Here is a 24,154-nt window from a genome sequence, read left to right as displayed (position 1 = left end):
AAATCAAACCCAGTGTGCTAGTAATCCGATGAGGGACAATCAACATTTAAATAGTGCATCTATGCCACAAGATTTCTCTATTTTGAACCAACACTCTATTGCAAAAAACATTAATTAAATAAAGTTAACATCAATAAGTGAATACTACAGTTTGTAATGATGTGAATTGTGAACACAACTACATTTTATTTTGGCGTCACCCATCCCTCCTATCATGCCAACTGTCATGTATTTTGACCACTTGGAGATTAACCTAAACGTTTGCCCCAGATTTCACTTCAGAGTTCCAGCTAAGAGTTTATGGGGCTTTTCTTTTAGCTATTTGGCTAGGCAGCCACCCACTTATACTTTACATGACTCTTAACTGTGGCTGCCATGGCTCCTTGTTTGAGTTGCTGACAAATATCCAAAAGTATAGGCCTTTGGTAAGAGTAAGTAAGGGTGCACTCTCTGGACTACTCAACTTGATATTTTGTGCAGCTGCCACTCTTTCCATGGAGGTATAATTCACTGCAAAAACTTGATGTATAATAGTGGAGTCTGTTTCAACCAGCTATCTTTTTCCAAGGGTGCAAAGTGCTTCTGGAAATGTGAAATTTTGTCAACACATTTTTCTGTTGCTTTTGCAAAGTTGTCCTCTTTGTGGATAATACCTGTGGCTCAGCACCTAAGTACAACTGAGCAAAGCTTGGAGTATCTTGTATATTCCATGAGAAAAACTCTGTTGATACCCCTGTCTTCAACATCTGCTTCTTGTTTACAAAGTGCACTTGATATGTGATAACCTTGCTATTTCACTTGGGAACATGAGACATGTGAATCTGCACAGGTGGAGGGTGTATGTGTGTCACCATGGGAAAGGATTCATTGTCTTTGGGCAGATGTTACATTTCAATTAATGCTAAACAGGAAAATGACGAGTGATTGTTAAATGTTTTGTACTAGTCCAATATATAATTTTGCTACCAGTTATTAGATCCCTACTTCTGCATTGCCAGTGTTCTTTGCCCTCTTCTAATCTGTGATCTTCATGGCTGCTAATATTGTTTCTGTCACGCAGGGTGTCTATTCCTTGTACCTTGTCTCTCTGGAGTTCTGTACATTTTTCTCCTGCAAGGAGAGGAGGCAAAGTTATGAATGTGGTACATGGATTATGTGGAGAACAGGGAATGGTAACATTGGTGGAGGGTGACTGAGGGATATATTTCAAATGGCAGTAAATTGAGATTGGTTCTTCAAATGGGAATGTGCGGAAGTACTTTGAGAGAAATGACTTGAGCCATTAAGTGTGCTCATGAGTGCTGCACAGAAGATGTCAGTATATGTTGGTACCTCAGGGTTATACCAGTCATTTTACTGTCTTTGTTGGGTAAGCTTATGACACTGAATTCAGCTGCAAAGGACTACACATTGAATCCCTACGGTGTAGCAGTAGGTCCTTCAGTCCAACAACTCTACACTGACCCTCCAAAGAGTAACCCACCCAGACCATTCCCCTACCCTATTATCCTGTATTTACCCCTGACTTATGCACCTAACCTATACATTCCTGAATACTATGGGCTATTTAGCATGGCCACTTTACCTAACCTACACATTTTTGGATTTTGGGAGGAAACCCATGCAGACACTGGGAGAATGTGCAAACTCCACACACAGTTGCCCGAAGTTGGAATCAACCCTGGGTCTCTGGTGCTGTGAGGCAGCACTGCTAACCACTGAGCCACCTCTGTCCCATCTGTCATTCACTTTGTCTGGCACCTCCAACGATGCGAAGTGACCTCTTGGCAAGTTCACAGGAAACAGTATTTCTCCATAACAGCCTGCTGGCTGTAAGAGCCACACACAAGTTTGTCCCCAGAGAGGTCCATGAACAATGAATTATAACTTGTTTAGGCTATTTTTAGTTTTTTTTTGAGTGTTCCAAATTAGAAATAACTAGCAAAATGTCAGTCTTGAAGTTACTGAGTAAAATGTGATACAGTTATTAGCTAGTGGTCAGATGCAAAGTTTGAAAGTGGGTACAGATAAAAGATAACAAGATAGTGAGAACAGTTTGTCATTGTTGCAGGCCTGGCTTTTTTGAAGATTTCTCTTTCTGAGGTAAAGAGGTTGAAAACTTGAAGTCACGAATCAGCACCTACAATGGTTCTGGAGTCAAATAGCGTGAGGCTTCTTCCACAAGTGGACTTAACAAAAAGCAGTTTCTATGAAATTCTGTGAAATTCCTTTCTTTCACTTTTACAGCACTGCAGACTGTGACGCTTGGTGACCTGTATTGGCACAACAATCATTTAGCTGGTCTCCCTTCTCTTTCCCCTACTTTCTCTCTCTGTCTATGTCTGTCTCTCTGTCTGTGTCTGTCTCTGACTTTCATGGTGTGTCTTATGATGTCTGTGAGCCTCTTGCAGTCTAACAATATGGATATAACAGCTGCCAGAGCTACTTTACTAACTTTGAATCATTGTTTCATGAAACAAAATAAATCATGTTAGAATTCCTTGTGTCTGCATTGATTTAAGGAGGTCAGCCAGCTGAACCTCATAGAATATGAGTTTGCTGAATAGACCAGATTAACAGCCTCAATTGGGGAGCCCTGACTGACATAAAAAAGGTTGAGTGTCAGAGATACTGATACTCTGGTGCCTGACTCTGTATGAGGCAGAATCAGTGAATGACTGTTCATGAGTAAGTAAAGAGTGACTTGGTGACGGTCTCTGTGCAGCTATTTTGGCATCATTTGAGCTTCCTGTTTTCTCAGAACGTTTGAATTTTCATATTTTTACAAATTTTTACAAGGCCCTTGTGGTTTCTGAGGCACAATAAGACCATAAGACATAGGAGTGGAAGTAAGGCCATTCGGCCCATCGAGTCCACTCTGCCATTCAATCGTGGCTGATGGGCATTTCAACTCCACTTACCCACATTCTCCCCGTAGCCCTTAATTCCTCGTGACATCAAGAATCTATCAATCTCTGCCTTGAAGACATTTAGCGTCCCGGCCTCCACTGCACTCTGGGGCAATGAATTCCACAGGCCCACCACTCTCTAGCTGAAGAAATGTCTCCGCATTTCTGTTCTGAATTGACCCCCCTCTAATTTTAAGGCTGTGTCCACGGGTCCTAGTCTCCTCGCATAACGGAAAAAATTTCCTAGTGTCCACCCTTTCCAAGCCATGTATTATCTTGTAAGTTTCTATTAAGTCTCCCCTTAGCCTTCTAAACTCCAATGAATACAATCCCAGGATCCTCAGCCGTTCCTCATATGTTAAACCAACCATTCCAGGGATCATCCGTGTGAATCTCCGCTGGACACGTTCCAGTGCCAGTATGTCCTTCCTGAGGTGTGGGGATCAAAACTGGACACAGTACTCCAAATGGGGCCTAACCAGAGCTTTATAAAGTCTCAGTAGCACAACGGTGCTTTTATATTCCAACCCTCTTGAGATAAGTGACAACATTGCATTTGCTTTCTTAATCACGGACTCAACCTGCATGTTTACCTTTATAGGATCCTCGATAACACTCCCAGATCCCTTTGTATTTTGGCTTTACGAATTTTCTCACCGTTTAGAAAGTAGTCCATGCTTTTATTCTTTTTTCCAAAGTGCAAGACCTCGCATTTGCTCACGTTGAATTCCATCAGCCATTTCCTGGACCACTCTCCCAAACTGCCTAGATCCTTCTGTAGCCTCCCCACTTCCTCAGTACTACCTGCCTGTCCACCTAACTTTGTATCATCTGCAAACTTCGCTAGGATGCCCCCAGTCCCTTCATCCAGATCATTAATATATAATGCGAACAGCTGTGGCCCCAACACTGAACCCTGCGGGACACTGCTTGTCACCAGCTGCCATTCCGAAAAAGAACCTTTTATCCCAACTCTCTGCCTTCTGTCAGACAGCCAATCCTCAATCCATCCCAGTAGCTCACCTCGAACACCATGGGCCCTCACCTTGCTCAGCAGCCTCCCGTGTGGCACCTTATCAAAGGCCTTTTGGAAGTCTAGATAGACCACATCCACTGGGTTTCCCTGGTCTAACCTACTTGTCACCTCTTCAAAGAATTCCAACAGGTTTGTCAGGCATGACCTCCCCTTACTAAATCCATGTTGACTTGTTCTAATCAGACTCTGCTCTTCCAAGAATTTAGAAACCTCATCCTTAATGATGGATTCTAGAATTTTACCAACAACCGAGGTTAGGCTAATTGGCCCAAAATTTTCCATCTTTTGTCTTGAACAAGGGGGTTACAACAGCGATCTTCCAATCATCTGGGACTTTCCCTGACTCCAGTGACTCTTGAAAGATCTCAACCAATGCTTCCGCTATTTCCTCAGCCACCTCTCTCAGAACTCTAGGATGTATCCCATCGGGGCCAGGAGATTTATCAATTTTAAGACCTTTTAGCTTTTCTAGCACTATCTCTTTTGTAATGGCAACCATACTCAACTCAGCCCCCTGACTCTCCTTAATTGTTGGGATATTACTCATGTCTTCCACTGTGAAAACTGACGCAAAGTACTTGTTAAGTTCTCCTGCTATTTCCTTATCTCCCATCACTAGGCTTCCAGCATCAGTTTGAAGTGGCCCAATGTCTACTTTTGCCTGTCGTTTGTTTCTTATGTATTGAAAGAAACTTTTACTATCATTTCTAATATTACAGGCTAGCCTACCTTCATATTTGATCCTCTCCTTTCTTATTACTCTCTTTGTTATCCTCTGTTTGTTTTTGTAGCCTTCCCAATCTTCTGATTTCCCACTTTATAGGATCTCTCTTTTTCTTTAATACATTTCCTGACTTCCTTTGTCAGCCATGGCTGTCTAATCCCTCCCCAGATAATCTTTCTTTTCTTGGGGATGAACCTCTGTACAGTGTCCTCAATTATACCCACAAAGTCCTGCTATTTTTGCTCTACTGTCTTCCCCGCTAGGCTCTGCTTCCAGTCTATTTTTGTCAGTTCCTCTCTCATGCCCTCATAATTTCCTTTATTTAACTGTAACACTATTACATCCGATTTTGCCTTCTCTCTTTCAAACTCCAGACTGAACTCTACCATATTATGATCGCTGCTTCCTAAGGGTTCCCTTACTCTTAAGATCTTTTTATCAAGTCTGGTTCATTGAAAAGCACTAGGTCCAGAATAGCCTGCTCCCTTGTGGGCTCCATGACAAGCTGTTTCAAAAAGCCATCCTGTAAGCATTCCATGAATTCCCTTTCTTTGGATCCACTGGCAACATTATTTACCCAGTCCACATGCATATTGAAGTCTCCCATGATCACTGTGACGTTGCCTTTCTGACATGCCTTCTCTATTTCCCGGTACATGTTGCGTCCCTGGTCCTGACCACTGTTAGGAGGTCTGTACACAACTCCAATTATGGTTTTTTTGCCTTTGTGGTTCCTCAATTCCACCCACACAGACTCCACATCATCTGACGCTATGTCATTTAGTGCCATCAATTTAATTTTGTTCTTAACTAACAAGGCAACCCCACCCCCTCTTGTCTTTTCGATAAGTTGAAAATCCTTGGAGGTTTAACTGCCAGTCCTGACCCCCCTGTAACCACGTCTCTGTGATGCCTACCACATCATAATCATTCATTATGATCTGTGCCTTTAGTTCATCTGCTTTGTTATGAATGCCAGGAGCATTCAGGTAAAGTGCCTTAATGCTAACTTTATCATTAGAGATATTGGAAGTCATAAGATGTCCGAAGTTATCCTTCCTTTTTGCTGTATTCCCAGTCTGCCTCGAGTTTAAATCCGCCTGCACATATGCTATCCTGTTGCTTATCTTTCCATTTAACTCCATACTCCCTGTCGCTTTCACTTTCCCTTCCCCCCGCAACTCAGAAGTTTAAAGTCCTACTGACCACCCTATTTATCCTCTTCGCTAGAACATTGGTACCTGATCGGTTCAGGTGGAGACCATCCCAACGGTACAGATCCCCCCTGTTCCAAAACTGATGCCAATGCCCCATGAAGTGGAATCCCTCTTTCCCACACCAATCCCTTAGCCACGTGTTTACTTGCCTAATTTTCTTATCCCTATGCCAATTGGCACGTGGCTTGGGCAGTAATCCGGGGATTATGACCCTTGAGGACCTGTACTTCAATTTCCTGCCTAGTGCTTCATAATCCCCAAACAGGTCCTCCACCCCAGTCTTGCCTATGTTGTTAGTACCAACGTGGACCACAACAACTGGATCCTCCCCCTCCTGCTCCAATATCCTTCCAATCAAATCTTAAGTGTCTCCATTTGCGATTGATGTTAAAATAGCGCATCAGTGTATCCAGTTTCTTGATGTAGTGAATTGACAAGTAGTTATGTGACTTCGGGGAATCACTTTTTGAAATTTTACGTCCACTTCAAAGATAGATTAGCCTTTTTTACAAAGTATATATGCAGCCATTCTGACCCATGTCCCTTTAAACAGAAATCTTTCCACTGACAAGTGTTTGACATCCTTATGTACATACTTTGACCATTAAAGCTGGAAGTGGGATGCTAATGTAGTAGCTGAGTTAATGATCACCACAAAGCCTGCCTTAGTCAGAGTCCGATTCCCATCTTGTTGCCGGCGCACTCTTCCTTCTCTGATTGTGACAGTGAAACTTGGCCTATTATGTCCAATTCTAAGTACCATGCCTTTCGACACATTCCATGTCTTGGACATCCAGAGAGGACAAAGCAAGCTTGATCACACTCCATTCCCCACCTTAAATGTTCTCTGGCACAACGTGGCAGCAGCCTACGTTGTCTATGATGCACTGCAGCAATTTGCCAAAGCTCCCAAACCCACGTCCTTAGTTTCCTAAAAGAACAAAGACAGCAAATGCATGGAGACACCATTACCTGTAAGTTTTCGTTCAATTCTCAAACCATCCTGATTTGGAACTATATTGTCATTACTTCACTGCCACTGAGACAAAATCCTAGATCTCCTTCCTAACAGCAACTCGTGTCCCTAAACTTGATGAGTTGTAACAATTGAAGTATGTAGTTCATTTCCAGCTTTACATGGACTATAAACTTGTCATTAATGACGATGTAACATGAACACAAAGAAATAGGCTGAAGAAGTATTTGAAATTATGCATAGTATTTGCAATTGCAGAAGAATATTGGAAGACTGTACTCTCAACAAGAAAGGGTTCCACACATCAGTGTCAGAGTAAAAGTTGTGTGTTTCGTATTGGTTTGTAGAAAATTGCAAATTCTCTGTGGAGGAATACCATGGAGGGATTTGTAAATGAGGGCAAGGATTTTAAAATCAGTGCACTTGGTGATAGGAGCATATGCCTGCAGAAATTGTAGCAACTTCTGTTTTAGGAGATGCATTGTTGAATTGTAAATGAATTAGAACATTTTTTTGAAAAGCAGGAATTTCGATTTCCAGTCTATTCTTCCATAGGATTAGGGAACCCATAAAGATGAAGATTGTGAGGAGAAGTTAAGGGAAACTGCAGTACATTGCAAGTTGAATCAGAAATTAACAGTGCTTTGGTTTTAGGTGGAGAAGTATTTTACATCATGCATTATTTGCACAATCCTTCCTGTGTTTGTATATCAAAATTTAAACCACATAGTAAGAATAGCTATATTTCGTATTAAAGAACTTATATCTATTTTGTCCACTTTATGTAGTGGAAATAGCACTGTCTTTGTAACAGTTAAGCAAAATTCTGGATTGGTTAATTTTCACTACACATTAAAATTCCTTTTGAGCTGACGTTGTCAATAGTTACATTTTGTCTAAAAGTTGAAAATTATTTCAAAGGGGATGTCTCAAACATATTTTTAATTTATTAATCTAATAATTCCTTATGGCTTTGAACTTTTTTACTAATTAAATAAATAGAATGTATACCATTTCTCTCACTTAATTAAGATTAGATTATTTAGTGTGGAAATAGGCCCTTCGTCCCAACAAGTCCACACCGACCCGCCGAAGTGCAACCCACCCAGACCCATTCCCCTACATTTTACCCATTCACCTAACACTACGGGCAATTTAGCACCTAACCTGCACATTTTTGGACTGTACGAGGAAACCGGAACACCCAGAGGAAACGGGGAGAATGTGCAAACTCCACACAGTCAGTCGCTTGAGGCGGGAATTGAACCCGGGTGTCTGGCGCTGTGAGGCAACAGTGCTAACCTCTGTGCCACCGTGCTGCCCACAATTAAAGTAATGATTCTAATTTATTATTCACCATGATGCAGTACAAGACTCAGATGAAAATCAGAAAGCATCCATGATGCTAGACCCTGCTTAGAAATATAGTTCTGGAGAATTTTACAATGGTTGTTTGAATTTAATTTTAATGTGTGTTTATTTTACAGTCTTAAAACAGTAAACTGATTATCTGCATTCTATTTCACTAAAGGAAGATTATAGTCATGTCTTGTTTTAATTTATGCAGAGGGACAGTTAAGAGTCGATGCCAACGTTTCTGTGCATCAACGTGGCAGACCATATGGTGTGAGGGCAGAAGTGAAGAATATTAACAGCCCCCGATTTCTGGCAAGAGCAATTGGTTTGTGAATGTCCTCCATCTGTCCTACTTTAAATGTTTAAACTGCATAGGATTGTGAGACTTAATTTTGTCCTCTTGATAGAGTTTCCAATTAAAGATCATTTCTCTAAACTCCATCAAAAAAAAAGTTATTTTTCTTTGATTTTATGGACATAACTTGTTCTAAATGGAAAACATTGTTTTGAAATTATTTATTTGACGGAACTTAAAAAAAATTGTTACAGAAATCATTGCTGTGATCATCTGGAATGTAATATTCTTATTTATAACAGATTATGAAATTCAGAGACAGATTGACATCTTGGAGAATGGAGGAAAAATATTAAATGAGACCAGAGCGTTTGATTATAAAACCGGGTGAGAATTTATATTGTACTTTTTGCCCACTTTGTGAAAAAGGAGAATCTAAAATATTCAAATTCAGACTCTTCTTGACTTTGTGGACTAACATTTGCATTATTCTACTAAGTTGTTCAGACCAGTAAGTAGTTGAAAATGTGTTGCTGGTTAAAGCACAGCAGGTCAGGCAGCATCCAAGGAATAGGAAATTCGACATTTCGGGCATAAGCCCTTCATCAGGAGTAAGTACTCTGCTTTGATCATGTATCTGTGTTAAATTGACTATCTCACGAGCAATGCGGTGCAGATATTTCAAATGACTTTAGAAACCTCAATCTTGGGAATGATCAGACAATAAACCCAGTTATGATCTCTGGCAATCTCTTTTGCAAAGAGTGCCTCTCTGGTTATGAAGTGAGGATAGAGTTGAATAATGTTATGATGGCCCTCGTTGGACAATGGCATTTGATAATAATTAAACAGGAGCAAGTCTTTGGCTCGGTGGTACCATATTGATCTTTCAGTTAGAGGGTAGAAGGTTTGAATTCTTCTGGAGTCCATCCCAGTGAATGACTAGCAAATTAGAGATTATTTATTAGGTGTGGGTAGTGCCCCCTTATTGAATGGATTCTGGGAGCTCATAAACTTTTTTTGTACAGGACCAAGTACTGAATAATCTAATGTTAAGATGGTTACAGCTATGGAAGGAATTACTTGTGTCACGGTCTATCAGATTTTCAACAAGCAGCTAATCCTTCCATTGACACATCATTTTAAAAAGGAAGTGAACTAAGATATGAAATACATTGATTCCTGGAAGAATGCACCCACTTCAAATCTAACCCTTTTTCTTCCTCTCTACAGTTCTCATATTTGTTGGAATCCAATGGTTAATCTGTCCTGTATGTGTGTCTCACTCTCTTTCAACTCATGTAAATAGCTTCATTCTAATCCAACATCACAAACTGCTCAACCTACTGTCACTAAAATCCTTGAGTGTTATCCTTCTTTGTCTTCCTCAATTTTTCCACCGCATTTTCTATGATCTGTCATGCCACCCTAATGGCAGTCATTCTTTAAATGTTGATTTCATATGACTGTATTTAGATATGTCAACTGCGAATTGCCGGAATCCAGCAGTGCATCTTTCTTTATAGATCATCTTCCTGCCTGTGCATAATCAACTTTGAAATTTTCCACAAATCTGTCTTTGGCTAATTCCTATTGTTCATTAAGATGATCTCATCTGAAAACATGATCCATTGAATTGCATAAACTTCCGAATGTTTGACAGTGTAGTTGTTAGGAGGGTCCATCCACTGACAGAGAATTTAGACTGTTGGGCATAATTATAGTCATTCTGATATGATTAATATTAATAGATTTTCAGATTCTAAGGGAATTGAATTATGGAAGTCAGGTAGAACTGTGAGATAAAGGATCAGAAATTATCTTATTAAATGACAGAGAGACCCATGTAACTGTACAGTTTGTTACAATTTCTTAGATTCTTGATGAATCAGCTTCAATATGAATACATTCAACCGCACATAGCCAACACTCCCCTCAATTCGGTACCATCAGAGTGCAGCCAAACTGTCTGTTCAATATAGTGCCATTGATTAAAATTATTTATCACTTGAAGATTGGGTGAACCAAAGAAATTGTTTCACCCCTTGCTCTGAACCCTTTTCATCTGAATCTCAATATCTGATTCTTATGTCTCCCCCTCTCATTGTTACACTGTTGGTAATCATGCCTTTTAGCTGCTTGTCTCCACACTCTAGAAATTCACTCCCTAAATCTTGTGCCTATCAACTCACTTTCTTCCATTTAGACTGTTCTTGAAAACATGACCTGTTTAAGCTTTTGTTTGCCAATTCTAATTTCTTTTCCTTTGTCTTGGCATATTTAATTCTGTCTCTGGAATTCCTTAAGAGTGCTACTTTCTACGTAAAAGGCACTGTATAAATCCAAGCTGTTGTGCATTATATATTATTAAAGATGGAATTGGTGAATATGATATAAAATCTGAACTGTCTGTAAAAAGCAGAGGGCAATGATTTGTTAATGATCATTTTGCAACTCAAGTTTTTTAAATTTTTACTACTACCTTAAGAGGGGGAAGGGAGTAATGCATGTTTTTTTATTCTCCTTTTTTGGACTATGGTAACCTTTTGATAGATACTCTCACACATTGCAATAGTGCACTCAGAATTTTGTAATTTAAATGAGCTGTGGCAGTGCATGCTGCTAGGCTATTTAACGAAAAACACTTACAGCGAAGCACGAACCTTTCTCGGCTGATGTCTACGTTCGTCCATCAACTGGAGCCTTCCCTGTTTTAATGATTATATCCTTATGTCATTTGTGATGTCCTTTCACTGTGTAAAATGTACAGCACTTAGGATCCCAGGTTCGATTCCAGCCTCTGGTGACTTTCTGTGTGGAGTTTGCACATTTTCCCCGTGTCTGTGTGGGTTTCCTCCGGGTGCTCCGGTTTCTTCCCACAGTCCAAAAGATGTGCAGGTTAGGTGAATTGGTCGTGCTCAGTCGCCCAGAGTCAGGGGTACATTGATTGTGTACCCAGATACTGGCATCTACCTCACAACGTACATTGTCAGGTAGATGCCAGTATTATAACTGTTCTGGAAGAGCTTCACTAGGGGAACAGCAAGTTCTGAGCACAAGCCTTTAGTATTATTGCCAGAATGTTGTCAGGGCCCATAGTCTTTGAGTATCCAGTATACCCTATCATTTCTTGATATCATGTGGAATGAATCAAATGGTCCAAAAACTGGTACAGCATCTGAAATGCTGGATGTCACTGAAGGAAATTAAGATGAGTCATTCACTCAATACTTCTGGCTGGAGATGACTGCAATAGCTTCACTGTATCTTTTGCAGATTTGTTAGGCTCTTCCATCATTGAGGATGGGGATATTTGTGGAGTCGCCTCCTCCAGTGAGAGTTTTAATTATCCACTACCTATCGAGCTATAGCTCGAGTTCATTAGATGGGTCGGTGTTTGTACAATGTGTGCAGGAGGGTTTCCTGACACAATATGTCGACAGGCCAACAAGAGGGGAGGCTATATTGGATTTGGTTCTAGGTAATGAACCAGGCCAGGTGTTAGACTTGGAGGTAGGTGAGCACTTCGGGGACAGTGACCACAACTCGGTGACTTTTACTTTAGTGATGGAGAGGGATAATCGTGTGCCGCAGGGCAAGAGCTATAGCTGGGGGCAGGGAAATTATAATGCAGTGAGGCATGACTTAGGATGTGTGGATTGGAAAAACAGGCTTCAAGAGAAGAACACTAATGAGATGTGGGGAGTGTTCAAGGAGCAGCTACTGCGTGTCCTCGATAGGTATGTACCAGTCAGGCATGGTGTAAAGGGCCTTGTGAGGCAGCCGTGGTTTAGTAAGGAATTGGAGTCCCTTGTGAAAGGGAAGAAGGCGGCATATGTAAAGATGAGGCGTGAAGGTTCAGTAGGGGCGATTGAGTGTTATAAGGTAGCCAGGAAGGAGCTAAAGAGGGAGCTAAGAGAAGCGAGAAGGGGACATGAAAAGTCTTTAGCTGGTAGGATTAGGGAAAACCCAAAGGCTTTCTATAGGTATGTCAAGAATAAAAGGATGACTAGGGTAGGTATCGGTCCAGTCAAGGATAGTAGTGGGAAGTTGTGTGTGGAGGCGGAGGAGATTGGAGAGACATTAAATCAGTACTTTTCATCAGTATTCACTCAGGAACAGGACACTGTTGCTGATGTGAATATGGAATCACAAATAATTAGAATGGATGCCCTGGAAATATGCAGGGAAGAGGTTTTGGGAATATTGGAAAGGATGAATATAGATAAGTCTCCTGGGCCTGATGGCATTTACCCCAGGATCCTATGGGAAGCTAGGGAGGAGATAGCAGAGCCATTGGCCTGGATTTTTATGTCGTCGTTGTCAACAGGAATAGTACCAGAGGACTGGAGGATAGCGAATGTGGTCCCATTGTTCAAGAAAGGGAGTAGGGATAGCCCTAGCAACTATAGGCCAGTGAGTCTGACTTCAGTGGTGGGCAAAGTCTTAGAGAGAATGGTAAGGGATAAGATTTATGAACATCTGGGTAGGAATAACGTGATCAGGGATAGCCAGCATGGTTTTGTGAAGGGCAGGTCGTGCCTCACAAACCTTATTGAGTTCTTTGAGAAGGTGACCAAGGAAGTGGATGAGGGTAAAGCAGTAGATGTTGTGTATATGGATTTTAGTAAGGCGTTCGATAAGGTTCCCCATGGTAGGCTAATGCTAAAACTTCGGAGGTATGGCATTGAGGATACATTAGAGGTTTGGATTAGGAATTGGCTGGCTGGAAGGAGACAGAGGGTAGTAGTTGATGGATTATGTTCATCTTGGAGCGCAGTTACTAGCGGTGTACCACAAGGATCTGTTTTGGGACCATTGCTTTTTGTTATCTTTATAAATGATCTAGAGGAAGGACTTGAAAGCTGGGTAAGCAAGTTTGCGGATGACACAAAAGTCGGTGGAGTTGTGGATAGTGAGGAAGGAAGTGGTAGGTTACAGCGGGATATAGATAAGTTGCAGAGCTGGGCGGAAATGTGGCAAATGGAATTCAATGTAGCTAAGTGCGAAGTCGTTCACTTTGGTAGGAATAACAAGATGATGGATTACTGGGCTAATGGTAGGCTACTTGGTAGTGGGGATGAGCAGAGGGATATTGGTGTCCATGTACACAGATCTCTGAAAGTTGCCACCCAGGTAAATAGTGCTGTGAGGAAGGCATATGGTGTACTGGGCTTTATTGGCAGAGGAATTGAGTTCCGGAGTCCTGAGGTCATGTTGCAGTTGTATAAGACTCTGGTGCGGCCTCATCTGGAGTATTGTGTGCAGTTTTGGTCGCCATACTATAGGAAGGATGTGGAAGCTTTAGAACGAGTGCAGAGGAGGTTTACCAGGATGTTGCCTGGAATGGTAGGAAAATCTTATGAGGAAAGGCTGAGGCACTTGGGGCTGTTCTCATTGGAGAAGAGAAGGTTTAGGGGAGATCTGATAGAAGTGTATAAGATGATTAGGGGTTTAGATAGGGTAGATACTAAGAACCTTTTACCACTAATGGAGTCAGGTGTTACTAGGGGACATAGCTTTAAATTAAGGGGTGGTAGGTATAGGACAGATGTTAGGGGTAGATTCTTCACACAGCGGGTTGTGAGTTCATGGAATGCCCTGCCCGTATCAGTGGTGAACTCTCCTTCTTTATGGTCATTTAAGCGGGCATTGGATAGGCATTTGGAAGTTATTGGGCTAGTATAGGTTAGGTAGGATTCGGTCGGCGCAACATCGAGGGCCGAAGGGCCTGTACTGCGCTGTATCCTTCTATGTTCTATGTTCTATGTACCATTCATGACTGGACGTGACAGTACTGCAGAGCTTAGATCTGATCCGTTGGTTGTGGGATTGCTTAGCTCTGTCAGTTACTTGCTGCTTGTGCTTTTGGCATTTAAATAGTCCTGTTTGTTAGCTTCACCAGACTGAAACTCTGATGTTGCTTTTGGCATGCACTTCTCCATCCTCCTTTGAGTCAGGGTTGTTCACTTGGCTGAATGATAATTGTTGAGTAGGGGATATACCAAGCCATGAGATTGCAGTATGAATACAGGTCTGCTGCTGTTTATGGATGCCCAGTCTTCAGTTGGATGGCCTGTTTGAAGTATGTCCCATTTAGCACAGTGATAGTGCCACATGACATGATAGAGGTTATTCTCAATGTGAAGGTGGAACTTTGTCCCCACAAGGACTGTGTTGTGTCACTTTTACTGATACTGTCATGGACAGATGCGTCTGCAGCCAGCAGATTGGTAAGGATGAGATCAAGTATGTTGTTCCCTCTTGTTTGTTCCTACACCACCTGCTACAGATCCAGCCTAGCAGCTAAGCCTTTTAGCCCAATTAATAATACTGTTGCCAAGTCACTCTTAGATATTGAAATCTTTCATCCAGAGTACATTTTGTGCTGTTGCTATCTTCAGTGCAATCTCAAATTATTGTTCAACATGGAGAAGTACTGATTCATGAGCCAAGGGAGAATGGTACATGGTAATCAGCAGGAGGTTTCCTTGCCCATATTTAGCATGAAGCCATGAGAATTCATGGGGTCCGGAGTTAATGTTGCGAACTCCCAGGGCAACTCCTTTCTCACTGTATACTCTTGTGCAGTCACCTCTGCTGGATCTGTCCTGCCGGTGAACCAGAACATCTTGAGGGACAGTGATGCTGTTGTCTCAGACTTTGTAAGGTGATTTGGGGACTATGTCAGGCTGTTGCTTGACTAGTTCATGAGACAGCTGTCCCAATTTTGGCACATCCCCAAGTGTTAGGAGAACTTTACAGGATCAACGGGGCTGTTTCTGCCAAAGTCTTTTCCAGTGCCTGCTAGGTCATCCGTCCAGTTTCATGTTTTTTTCTGAGACTTTTGTAGCGATTGTTATAACTGAGTGGCTTGCTAGGCCATTTCAGAGGGCAATTGAAAGTCAATCACTTTGCTATGATCTGGAGTCATGTGTAGGCCACACCAGGTAAAGATGGCAGATTTTATTCCCTTAAGGACACTGGTAAACCAGATGGGTTTTTCCGACAATCAACAATGGTTTTCATTGTCATCAGTCGATTCTTACTTTTATTTTTATCGAATTCAAGTTGCACCATCTGCTGTCACGGGATTTTAACTCTGGTCCCAAGAACATTTGCTGAGTTTCTGGATTAATAGTTTAACAGTAATACATTTGGCCACCATCTCCCCAATATCTGATCCCTAGCTGATTCTTCACAGTGCTATTGTAGAAACTCATCTTATGCCTACAGTAGAAATTTATCATCCATTTCATTAGTGCTGGTTAGGCTTGTCCAGTCAATATGTAAATTGAAGTTGCCCATTATTTTTGTATTGCCCAACTTCATGGATCTTAAAGATTCTGATTTATTCCACACCCAATATTACAACTAATGTTTAGTAGCCTATAAACAACACCACAAACATTTGCTACCCCTGGCCGTTTCTTAAAAACTGATTCCAGATATTTTCTAATTAATCTGTTCAGAGATGTTATGATAATTTTCTTGAGCAAGTGGTACTTGAATTCAAGCCTCATGGTTTAGAGGTAGGGATACTACCACAGCACCACACAAGCCCCCTTTCAAACTGATTCTACGCCTTAATCCTTTGACCTAAGATCACCTCTCACTAATAAGCTGATCTTGTCAGTTATTAAGAACACTTCCCCACCTCCCCTTTTTGCCACTCTTCCTTATGAATATTTTTGGATATCCAGTTCCCAATTTTGGTTGCACTGTAGCTATTTCATGTACTGGCAATTAAATCATTTTTTTTTATTGTGGTTTGTGCCTCTACATTATTGAGTGTTGTAAATGATGCACTCATTCAAATAAGGTGTCTTTAATCCTAAACTATATACAGTCTGGGGTATATATAACTTGGCAATATCACCTCACTTTTTAAATTCAAACTCTGTTGTGTCCAGTGGAGGAACAGGATAAGGAATGGAATTAGTTAACCTCTCCAGTGTGGGTTATAATACCTCTGAATTTGGTAGCAATGATCTATTATGGTTTGAGCAGCAATATTGCATCCTTTAGATAAGAGATTAAATCGCAGTCTATTAACACAAGCAATACCTAACAATAACATTTACGTAGCACATTTCGAAAGGTGGAGAGTTTCAGATGGCGTATCCCAGAGCTTAGGGACCAGTGCCAAAGAAATGCCAAGCAACAGTGGAGCAATGAAGACCAGGGATGTGCAAGAAGTCTGATTTGGATTGTTTGAACAGTCTGCATTCTAATCCTATTTGATGCTTACCTTTGCTTCATCTGTTTCATAATTTCATTTATTACTTCTCTGCTTAACTTGTTTTGCTTTCCTGCAATCTGATTACCCTCTCAGATTCCCAACCCTTTGGCAATCTACTTTAATTTAACAATTAATTTAACCAGTTATTGACTTATTTAAGTTGCAACTTAAACGCAGAGATCTTCAACAATGTTAACAGAAATAAAAGATTTTCATTTATGAAACAATTTACCACGTTTCTCAAAATTTCTATTTTATATACTGTGAATTATGTTGGCTGAAATGAAGCAAATTTGTATAAGCAGTAGCTTTTGGTAATAATTGGAAGAATATTATTCCAGGACTCTAGGGAAAATATGTTGATTATCTTTACTAGTGCTGTCAATTTTTTAAATCTATGGATTAATATGATTAATCAATATAGCTCTGCTGCTGAAACCATTATCCATGCCTTTCTTACCTCTTGCTTCAATTTAAATGCTCTATTGGCTAGCCTTCCCTATAAGCCTATTCAAGACTATTCAAAGTCTTGCTGTGTGTAATTTGGCCAAATTACACACCAATTTGATGTCATACTTATGTTCAATGACCTATGTTGGCTCCCGGACCTGCAGTTCCTCAGTTTTACACTTCTCATCCTTGTTCTCCATGGTGTCATCCAACAGTATCTCCAGCCAAACATTGCTTTGTGATCTCTGTACATGCCTAGTCTGGCCTCTTCCGCCTCCCTGGTTTTCATTGTTCCTCTGTTGCGAGGCTATCTTTGCTGGCTGGCCCCGAAGCTTTGGGATGCTCTAAAGCTCTCCATCTCTCTAACTGTGCTGCAGAAATGTTAATAGACTGTGATTTAACATGAGCAGTACCTAACAATAACATTTATGTAGCACAGCTTGTAGCTGTTCAAAACAATAATGAATCATTGTTATTATATTCAGAGGTATTATAATCCACATTGAAGAGACGAACTAGTTCTGTTCCTTATTCCATTCCTGCATTGGACATAGCAAAGTTTGAATTTAAAAAGTGAGGTGATATTGCCAGATTGTATTTAGCTATCTAGTAGAAAAGAGTCAGCTAGGTTCCTTAACTAAAAAGAACTAGTTTATTGCAAACAGAAGTTCTTACTCCAGCAATAATGCAAAAAAATTAACATCAAAGGATTTAAACTGCAAATATATGCAGTTACCTTTCTTGAAAAAATATTATGACGCACACACAACCTCCAAGTTTGGTGGAAAAATAGTATTTTTTAATTGTAGTGTGATCTCCAAGGGACTTTGGCCAAGTAACAGTTAAATTCATGAAAAAAGAATTATTCACAGGTGATTGAAATGTTAGTTGTAGTCAAAATACTTTTGTACACAAGCTGTTGACATTAGGGAGTCTTCCTGAATAAGTAATGGTTCTCTGAATGTACTTTTCTGGAGGCAGTGGTGTAGAGCTCAAAATCCCCTTTAGGAACCCTTCATTTGTAGTGATGAGGCATTAGAATTGGGTTTCAACTCTCACATTTTGAGAAGCGTTTCAGAGAAAGAGAACATAATCTGTTGGCCCCGTGTTCAAACGCAGTGGCTGTGTTGCACCTGTCTTTAAGATTGTAGATTCCAGTCAAGCAACTGGAGTTCTTTGCAAATGCTTCCTTGCTCCCAGCATTTCCTCTGCTGTGCAAAATAACCTCAGAATCCAAGATATATATTTTGTTGGTGACTTTTGAGAAGATTTGTAGCTCAGGTTGATATTATGGATGTACGTTAGCTTGCTGAGCTGGAAGGTTGGTTTTCAGATGTTTTGTCACCATGACTAGGTAACATCATCAGTGAGAGCCTCCAGTGAAGTGCTGGTGATCTGTCCCGCCACTCTATTTATAGGCCTTGTTTTCTTAAGGTGAGTGATTTTCCTTTTCCCAAGGTAAGGTAGATGGGATCTAAATCAATTTTATTTATTAATGAAGTTCCAGGTGTAATACCAGGCCTTTAGGATTTCTTGTGCATGTCATTGTTTCTCTTGTCCTAAGATGTGTATCTTTTAGTGGCTAGTTGGTGTTCATGACCCACTATCACTAGTTTCCATACATACAGAAAAAGAAGGGCACCACTTTGACTGGGACAACACAATTCCATCAATAACCACATCGATTTAGACTCCATTTACCTTCCCTTGAAAAAAAGAACCAGAAATGTCACCACCCACCCTAAGAAACAAAACCCTGTAAGTAAAGAGGTGGGGCATACCACCAACACTTCACCAGAGACTCTCTCTAATGATGTTACCAAGTCATGATGACGAAACGTCTGAAAACAAACCTTCCAGCTCAGCGAGCTAACGTACATCCATATATATGTATTGTCAATGATATTTTTAAATAAATATTTCAGATAACAAAACTTCATAATAGATGATATAGCAGCAGTTTTGCAGAAGTACTTATATGTAATTAAGCAGAAAAAAACTTTAACGTTGAAAATGATACAGCCTGTAGGACCTACGATTTTCAGATATTTTTAATGTGCTCAAAGTCACAAAATACTCCCATAATGCAATCTTCATTGCCATAAACTGCAGTCTAATTTATATCAGAACAACTGGTAATGCATTGTGAGCCAAGGGGTTGAATAGGAACCCATATTAGTAAAATTTAATCTGGGTGTTCGAACTGTAATTTTGTTATCTAGAGTTCATAAAGCAGACATAGCTTTGTTATTGACGCGGGAGATAAACTATAGAAGAGATTTGTTCTAATTAACAGATGATCAGTAGCTAGTGATAGTAAAGCAACATATGGTAATATTTTGAACTACGTTTAAACTACACTTCCTCAGTACAGGAGAAATGGATAAAACAGCTCTTTGTTAATAGTATGAATGATTTCAGATCCACATCAGCAACTTTAATAGAGTGTATTTTTGGGATTTTGTCAAAATCAAAAGTCTTGATGGCATTTAAATAATTCTCACCTATCCAGTGCACCATTTGAAATTTCCTCCTTTTGAAATCTCCTAAACGTCAAATAAATATTTTCCAGAATCAAGTTGTTATTAACCATACATTGAACTGAAGACACAAAATGACTGCCTAATGGAGTCAAAGGCTTTCACAAAAGCTTATGCAATGTTGATGTTGAACACCTCATACTCCTTATTATGCAGGCTTTTTCGCCTATCAATTCACTATGCATTTCTGCATACAAAAGCATCAGCCTTTTTCTGTGGACAGTCCATCAAAATCTTCATCAGAGCCCTCAGCAGCACCTCTTGTTTATGACCTTATTCTTTAATGAGCTGGCAACTATTATATCGTTTAATTATGTATAATTTCAAATGCAGTTAGCCATTAGTAAGCTTGGATCCCCTCTTGATGTGTGCAGGCACTGAATAGTGTGTTTAGTTCTGGTTATCATCTGCGATCATGGTAATTGACTTAGCGCTGTCTGCTAATCATACGTCCTCATGCCCATTTTCAGCAACAGTTAGTTTTCTCCCCTAACTCTCAATATTATGTAGACGCAAATTTTCTCATGCTGTAAAACTATATCAGTGCCATTCTTAATACTAAGAATGTAGAATTTTTGCCCTTCGTTATTACTAGTGCAGAATATCAGTTGTTTAAATTCTAAAAGCTAGTCATAGATTAAGACCAGTTTAAAATGCATTCCCACTTGCAAGCGGTTGAGTTGATATGCTTCTTAAAATTCAGTTTCTGCTCTTCCTCTAACAGTTTTTCTCTCATGATTATTTGAAGCTGCTTGTGAATAAACAAGAAATTACCACCAATCATTGGTGATTAGGAGTGGCTGCATACTGCTTGTCCTTCAGCCTACTACCATATCAGTCCAGTGGAATTCAGGCCATTTGCAAAACCTGACAATGCCCACATTGCATAGACTATTGACAAAGCCTTGGAGCTTCTGATTCAGGTCCTTACCATACACTGTACTTTTCCACTAATCCTTTGGAAAAATGCTACTTGTTCTGAAGTGGGAAGTCCCATATTATCTAATGATGAGTTCTGGAGAACCAGAATGCACCACTGGACCACCAATTCGAACATTTTGTTAAGTGACCAAACCAGAACTGGGTAATTGTATTTTCATAAATTGACATGAAGATGATTTAATATATGTGAACATAATAGATTCTAGAAAATAATATTTTGACTAAGATGTTAATTTTGTGGAAATGTCTTAATAATTATTGTTTTATTAATTTTAAGGCAGACCATATCTATGAGAGACAAAGAAGGAAAACAAGACTATAGGTAATTAATATTAGTTATAGAAAATGCCTATAATGAATATTGAACTTGTCGAACATTTTGTCTTTGTTTTGAACATGTGGTAGTTTAAAGAAAGATGTTCCTTTGTTATGCTCAGGAGGTTCAATCTCTGCTCAATTCTAAATGGCTTCATACTTGTTTGCAGAGTATAATTTAACAAGGCCATTCATAGTCTGTTACAATGAGTTATTGCATATTTTATCATTCACATGCATTTTAAAATATTTTTCATTTTACTTTTAGGTCATATGTAACATTTTACATATACTTGAAAAGAAAATTGCTAATATTTGTAAATAGTGTGACCTATTTTTGAAAATGTCTTTGCTATATTCTAACTTGTCTCTGAATCCATTGTTTTATGGTAAATAACTCTGCAGTTTCAATCCACAAATGATAAGCTTGGAGTTACAGATTTCATTGATATCTTTCTTTCAATTGGCAGGAGGAACTGTCAGGAATGCACACTGTTTCAGAGTTATTCTGATTGTAATATTGAAAAAGATACTGCAAAAATTACGAGCTGTTAGCACAATAAACCTTTGGCAATGTTTGTCATTGAGATAGAGAAATTTTACAATCACAAAAAATTAGAGTAGAAAAGAAACTAAAAGAACTGGACTTGCTTCAGTGTTCGTTCTCGAAATACTGTTGATACATGATGATTACATGAAATACTGAGGGGTATAGGATTTGCAGCCAAACATTGAGCCAATGTTGATTTTAACTAAAATTTTCTTGCTTCCCAGCAAGCCATGTTTATGTACATTTAATTTGTAAAATTGAAAAAAAGCATTATTTGATTTGCAGTTAGAAGTGTTAAACTTGGCACATGCTCATCATCCCGTATTTTGATTAGATGCTGTAACATTTGTAAATCAAAATTGCATATTCTTAATGTGTGGTGCTGTGCAAGATTAGCAGTAAGAGTGGCATATGCTGATAAATAGATCTTTAATAATTAATGTTAGGAATTGAGAAATACATTTGTGAAAATAACTGATTTTATAAGCCTTCTATTAAATATTTATTTTATTCAAGATCAAACAACTTAAAAATTAATTGTTGGAGCATTAAATTTGCTAACATCTTTAAAATGTTTAAGATTCATGCCAGAACCAAATTTGCCTCCACTGACTATATATGACAATGAAACCCTGTCTTCTAATGTGAATCCTCAACAAGTGGTGAATATTGACCATATTCGTGAGCTGCTACCTGAGCTACCTGATGCTAAAAGAAAAAGACTGGTGAAAAAGTATGGTATTCTTGCTGAACACACCTTCACATTAGTGGTAAGTACTTGGATTTAATGTTAAGATTCGCAACATATGGTTTATTTTCATAAATGTTTGTTTCTTATAAACCGGAGCTCTGACAGGCAAAGGGAGCCGAGTACCCTTGTGTAAAATGCAAAGGCCTTATATGCAAGTCCAACAAGTATTTAGAAAAGGTAATAGAATGTAATCATTTAATACGAGAGGAATTGAATGCCAAAGTATGCAAATTATGTTCAGTTATATGGGGCATTGGTGAGACAACATCTGACTTACTGTGTGTAGTATTGGTGTCACCTTACTTAGGGAAAATGTAAATGTGTTGGAAGCAGTTCAGAAATGGTTTAAGAGATTAATACCTGCATAGGCAGGTTATCTCACAAGAACGGGCTGGACAGGCTAGGTTTGATTCTGCTGCAATTTGAAAGGGTTAGGGGCAACTTAATTAAAACTTGTTTGAATTTGGGGGATCTTGACAGGTTAGGTATGGAAACGGGTGTCTCCTCTTATGGGAAAATCTAGAATAGTTTAAAAATCAGGCATCACCTATTTAGCAAAGAGACAAGGAAAGTTGTTTTCTATGAAGTCGCGAGTCTTTGGTGCTATATTCCTGAAAAGACTGAAGCAGAGGTGAATAGGTGGGTGCCTGGTAAGCAAGTGGATGAAATGTTATCAGTAGGCGGGAATGTGGATTTGTGGTTGCAATCAGATCAGCTATAATATTATCAAATGGCAGAACAAGTTCAAGGCCTGAAAGGCCCATCTTATTTTTTTGTTGATATGTTTGCATGAATAATTCTGAATTTGGTTTCAGTTATTGCGTTCATTTTTACACAAACTGATGCACCAACTGGCAGTCACTAACAAATCCATTCATGTTTTTAAAATTTCAAAGCTGCTCCCACCTCAGAATTCCACTGATATGTTGATCGCTGCCATTGGCAAGGTAGTTTACAAGACTTGGTTTACTTTTGAACATAACTTAATTGAAATTCTAGTTGCAATAAATCATCAGGAAATGCTTTTCAAAATAATTTTCACAGATTTTATTGTTAAGGGCACGTAAACATTTTCCAGGTGCAGATTTAGTATAAGAGCATGGCAGACTTCATTTGCAAGTGTTGTGTTTTATGCATAAGTTCTTTGTATATTTATGTACTGTCAAATTGGAAAAGGTGTGTTTGCAAAACATTTTTTTCTATTAGTTTAATTGCTTATTCACTTAATAAATAGTTTAAATGCATTTGATTTGCATGCATGCAAATACATTCGCTCTTTTCTTCAACGACACTTTAAAGTAACACTAACTTGCATTTGTATGGGGATTTTAATGTAACAGAATATCTCAGGTATTATGACAGGTGAGATGTAGGTCTTAAGGATCATCTTCACAGATAATGATGAGTGGAGAGGATTGGGGAGGAAATTGCCGAAGTTCAGGTCTTCAGTGGTGAATCAAAGATGCTCAAAAGGACAGAATTTGAGGAACTCAGATCTTGGAAGACTTTAAGACTGGAAAACATTGCAGAAATAGGGAGTGAACCATTGTAGAAATTTGAAAATCAGGATGAGCATTTTGAAGTCAAGGCATTGCCAGCAAAAGAAGAAAGCATTGTTCATTGAATGCAATGATATTGATTGTATAAGGATGATAAAAGTTAGGAAGCGGACAACAGAAACATGGTTGCAGAATGAGAGATGACCTTATTGAAAATACAAAATTCTTCAGGAACTGAACAGGGTGGATGTTGTAAAGATTGAATTCCTTTTGTAGGAGAATCTAAGACCAAAGAACCTAATCTCAGAATAAGAGCTAGCAATTTAAGACCAAGATAAGGAGGCACTTCTTC

The 24,154-nt window shown here is 39.4% G+C and overlaps 1 protein-coding gene across 1 annotated transcript in view; it reads left to right on the top strand.

Moving 5' to 3' along the window:
* gatb (glutamyl-tRNA(Gln) amidotransferase, subunit B) overlaps positions 1–24,154 on the top strand; it is a 77,266-nt gene that overhangs the window by 13,932 nt on the left and 39,180 nt on the right. Inside the window, exons 6-9 of the mRNA XM_060827466.1 lie at positions 8,430–8,543; positions 8,816–8,900; positions 20,965–21,009; positions 22,133–22,322. Coding sequence (XP_060683449.1) covers positions 8,430–8,543; positions 8,816–8,900; positions 20,965–21,009; positions 22,133–22,322 — 434 coding nt within the window. The remainder of the gene's footprint in view (positions 1–8,429; positions 8,544–8,815; positions 8,901–20,964; positions 21,010–22,132; positions 22,323–24,154) is intronic.

This window comes from Hemiscyllium ocellatum, chromosome 1 (assembly GCF_020745735.1).
Source record: "Hemiscyllium ocellatum isolate sHemOce1 chromosome 1, sHemOce1.pat.X.cur, whole genome shotgun sequence".
Classification (NCBI taxonomy): domain Eukaryota; kingdom Metazoa; phylum Chordata; class Chondrichthyes; order Orectolobiformes; family Hemiscylliidae; genus Hemiscyllium; species Hemiscyllium ocellatum.
The sequence above is the reverse complement of the archived record's forward strand: the minus strand, read 5'-3'. Positions and strand labels throughout refer to the sequence as shown.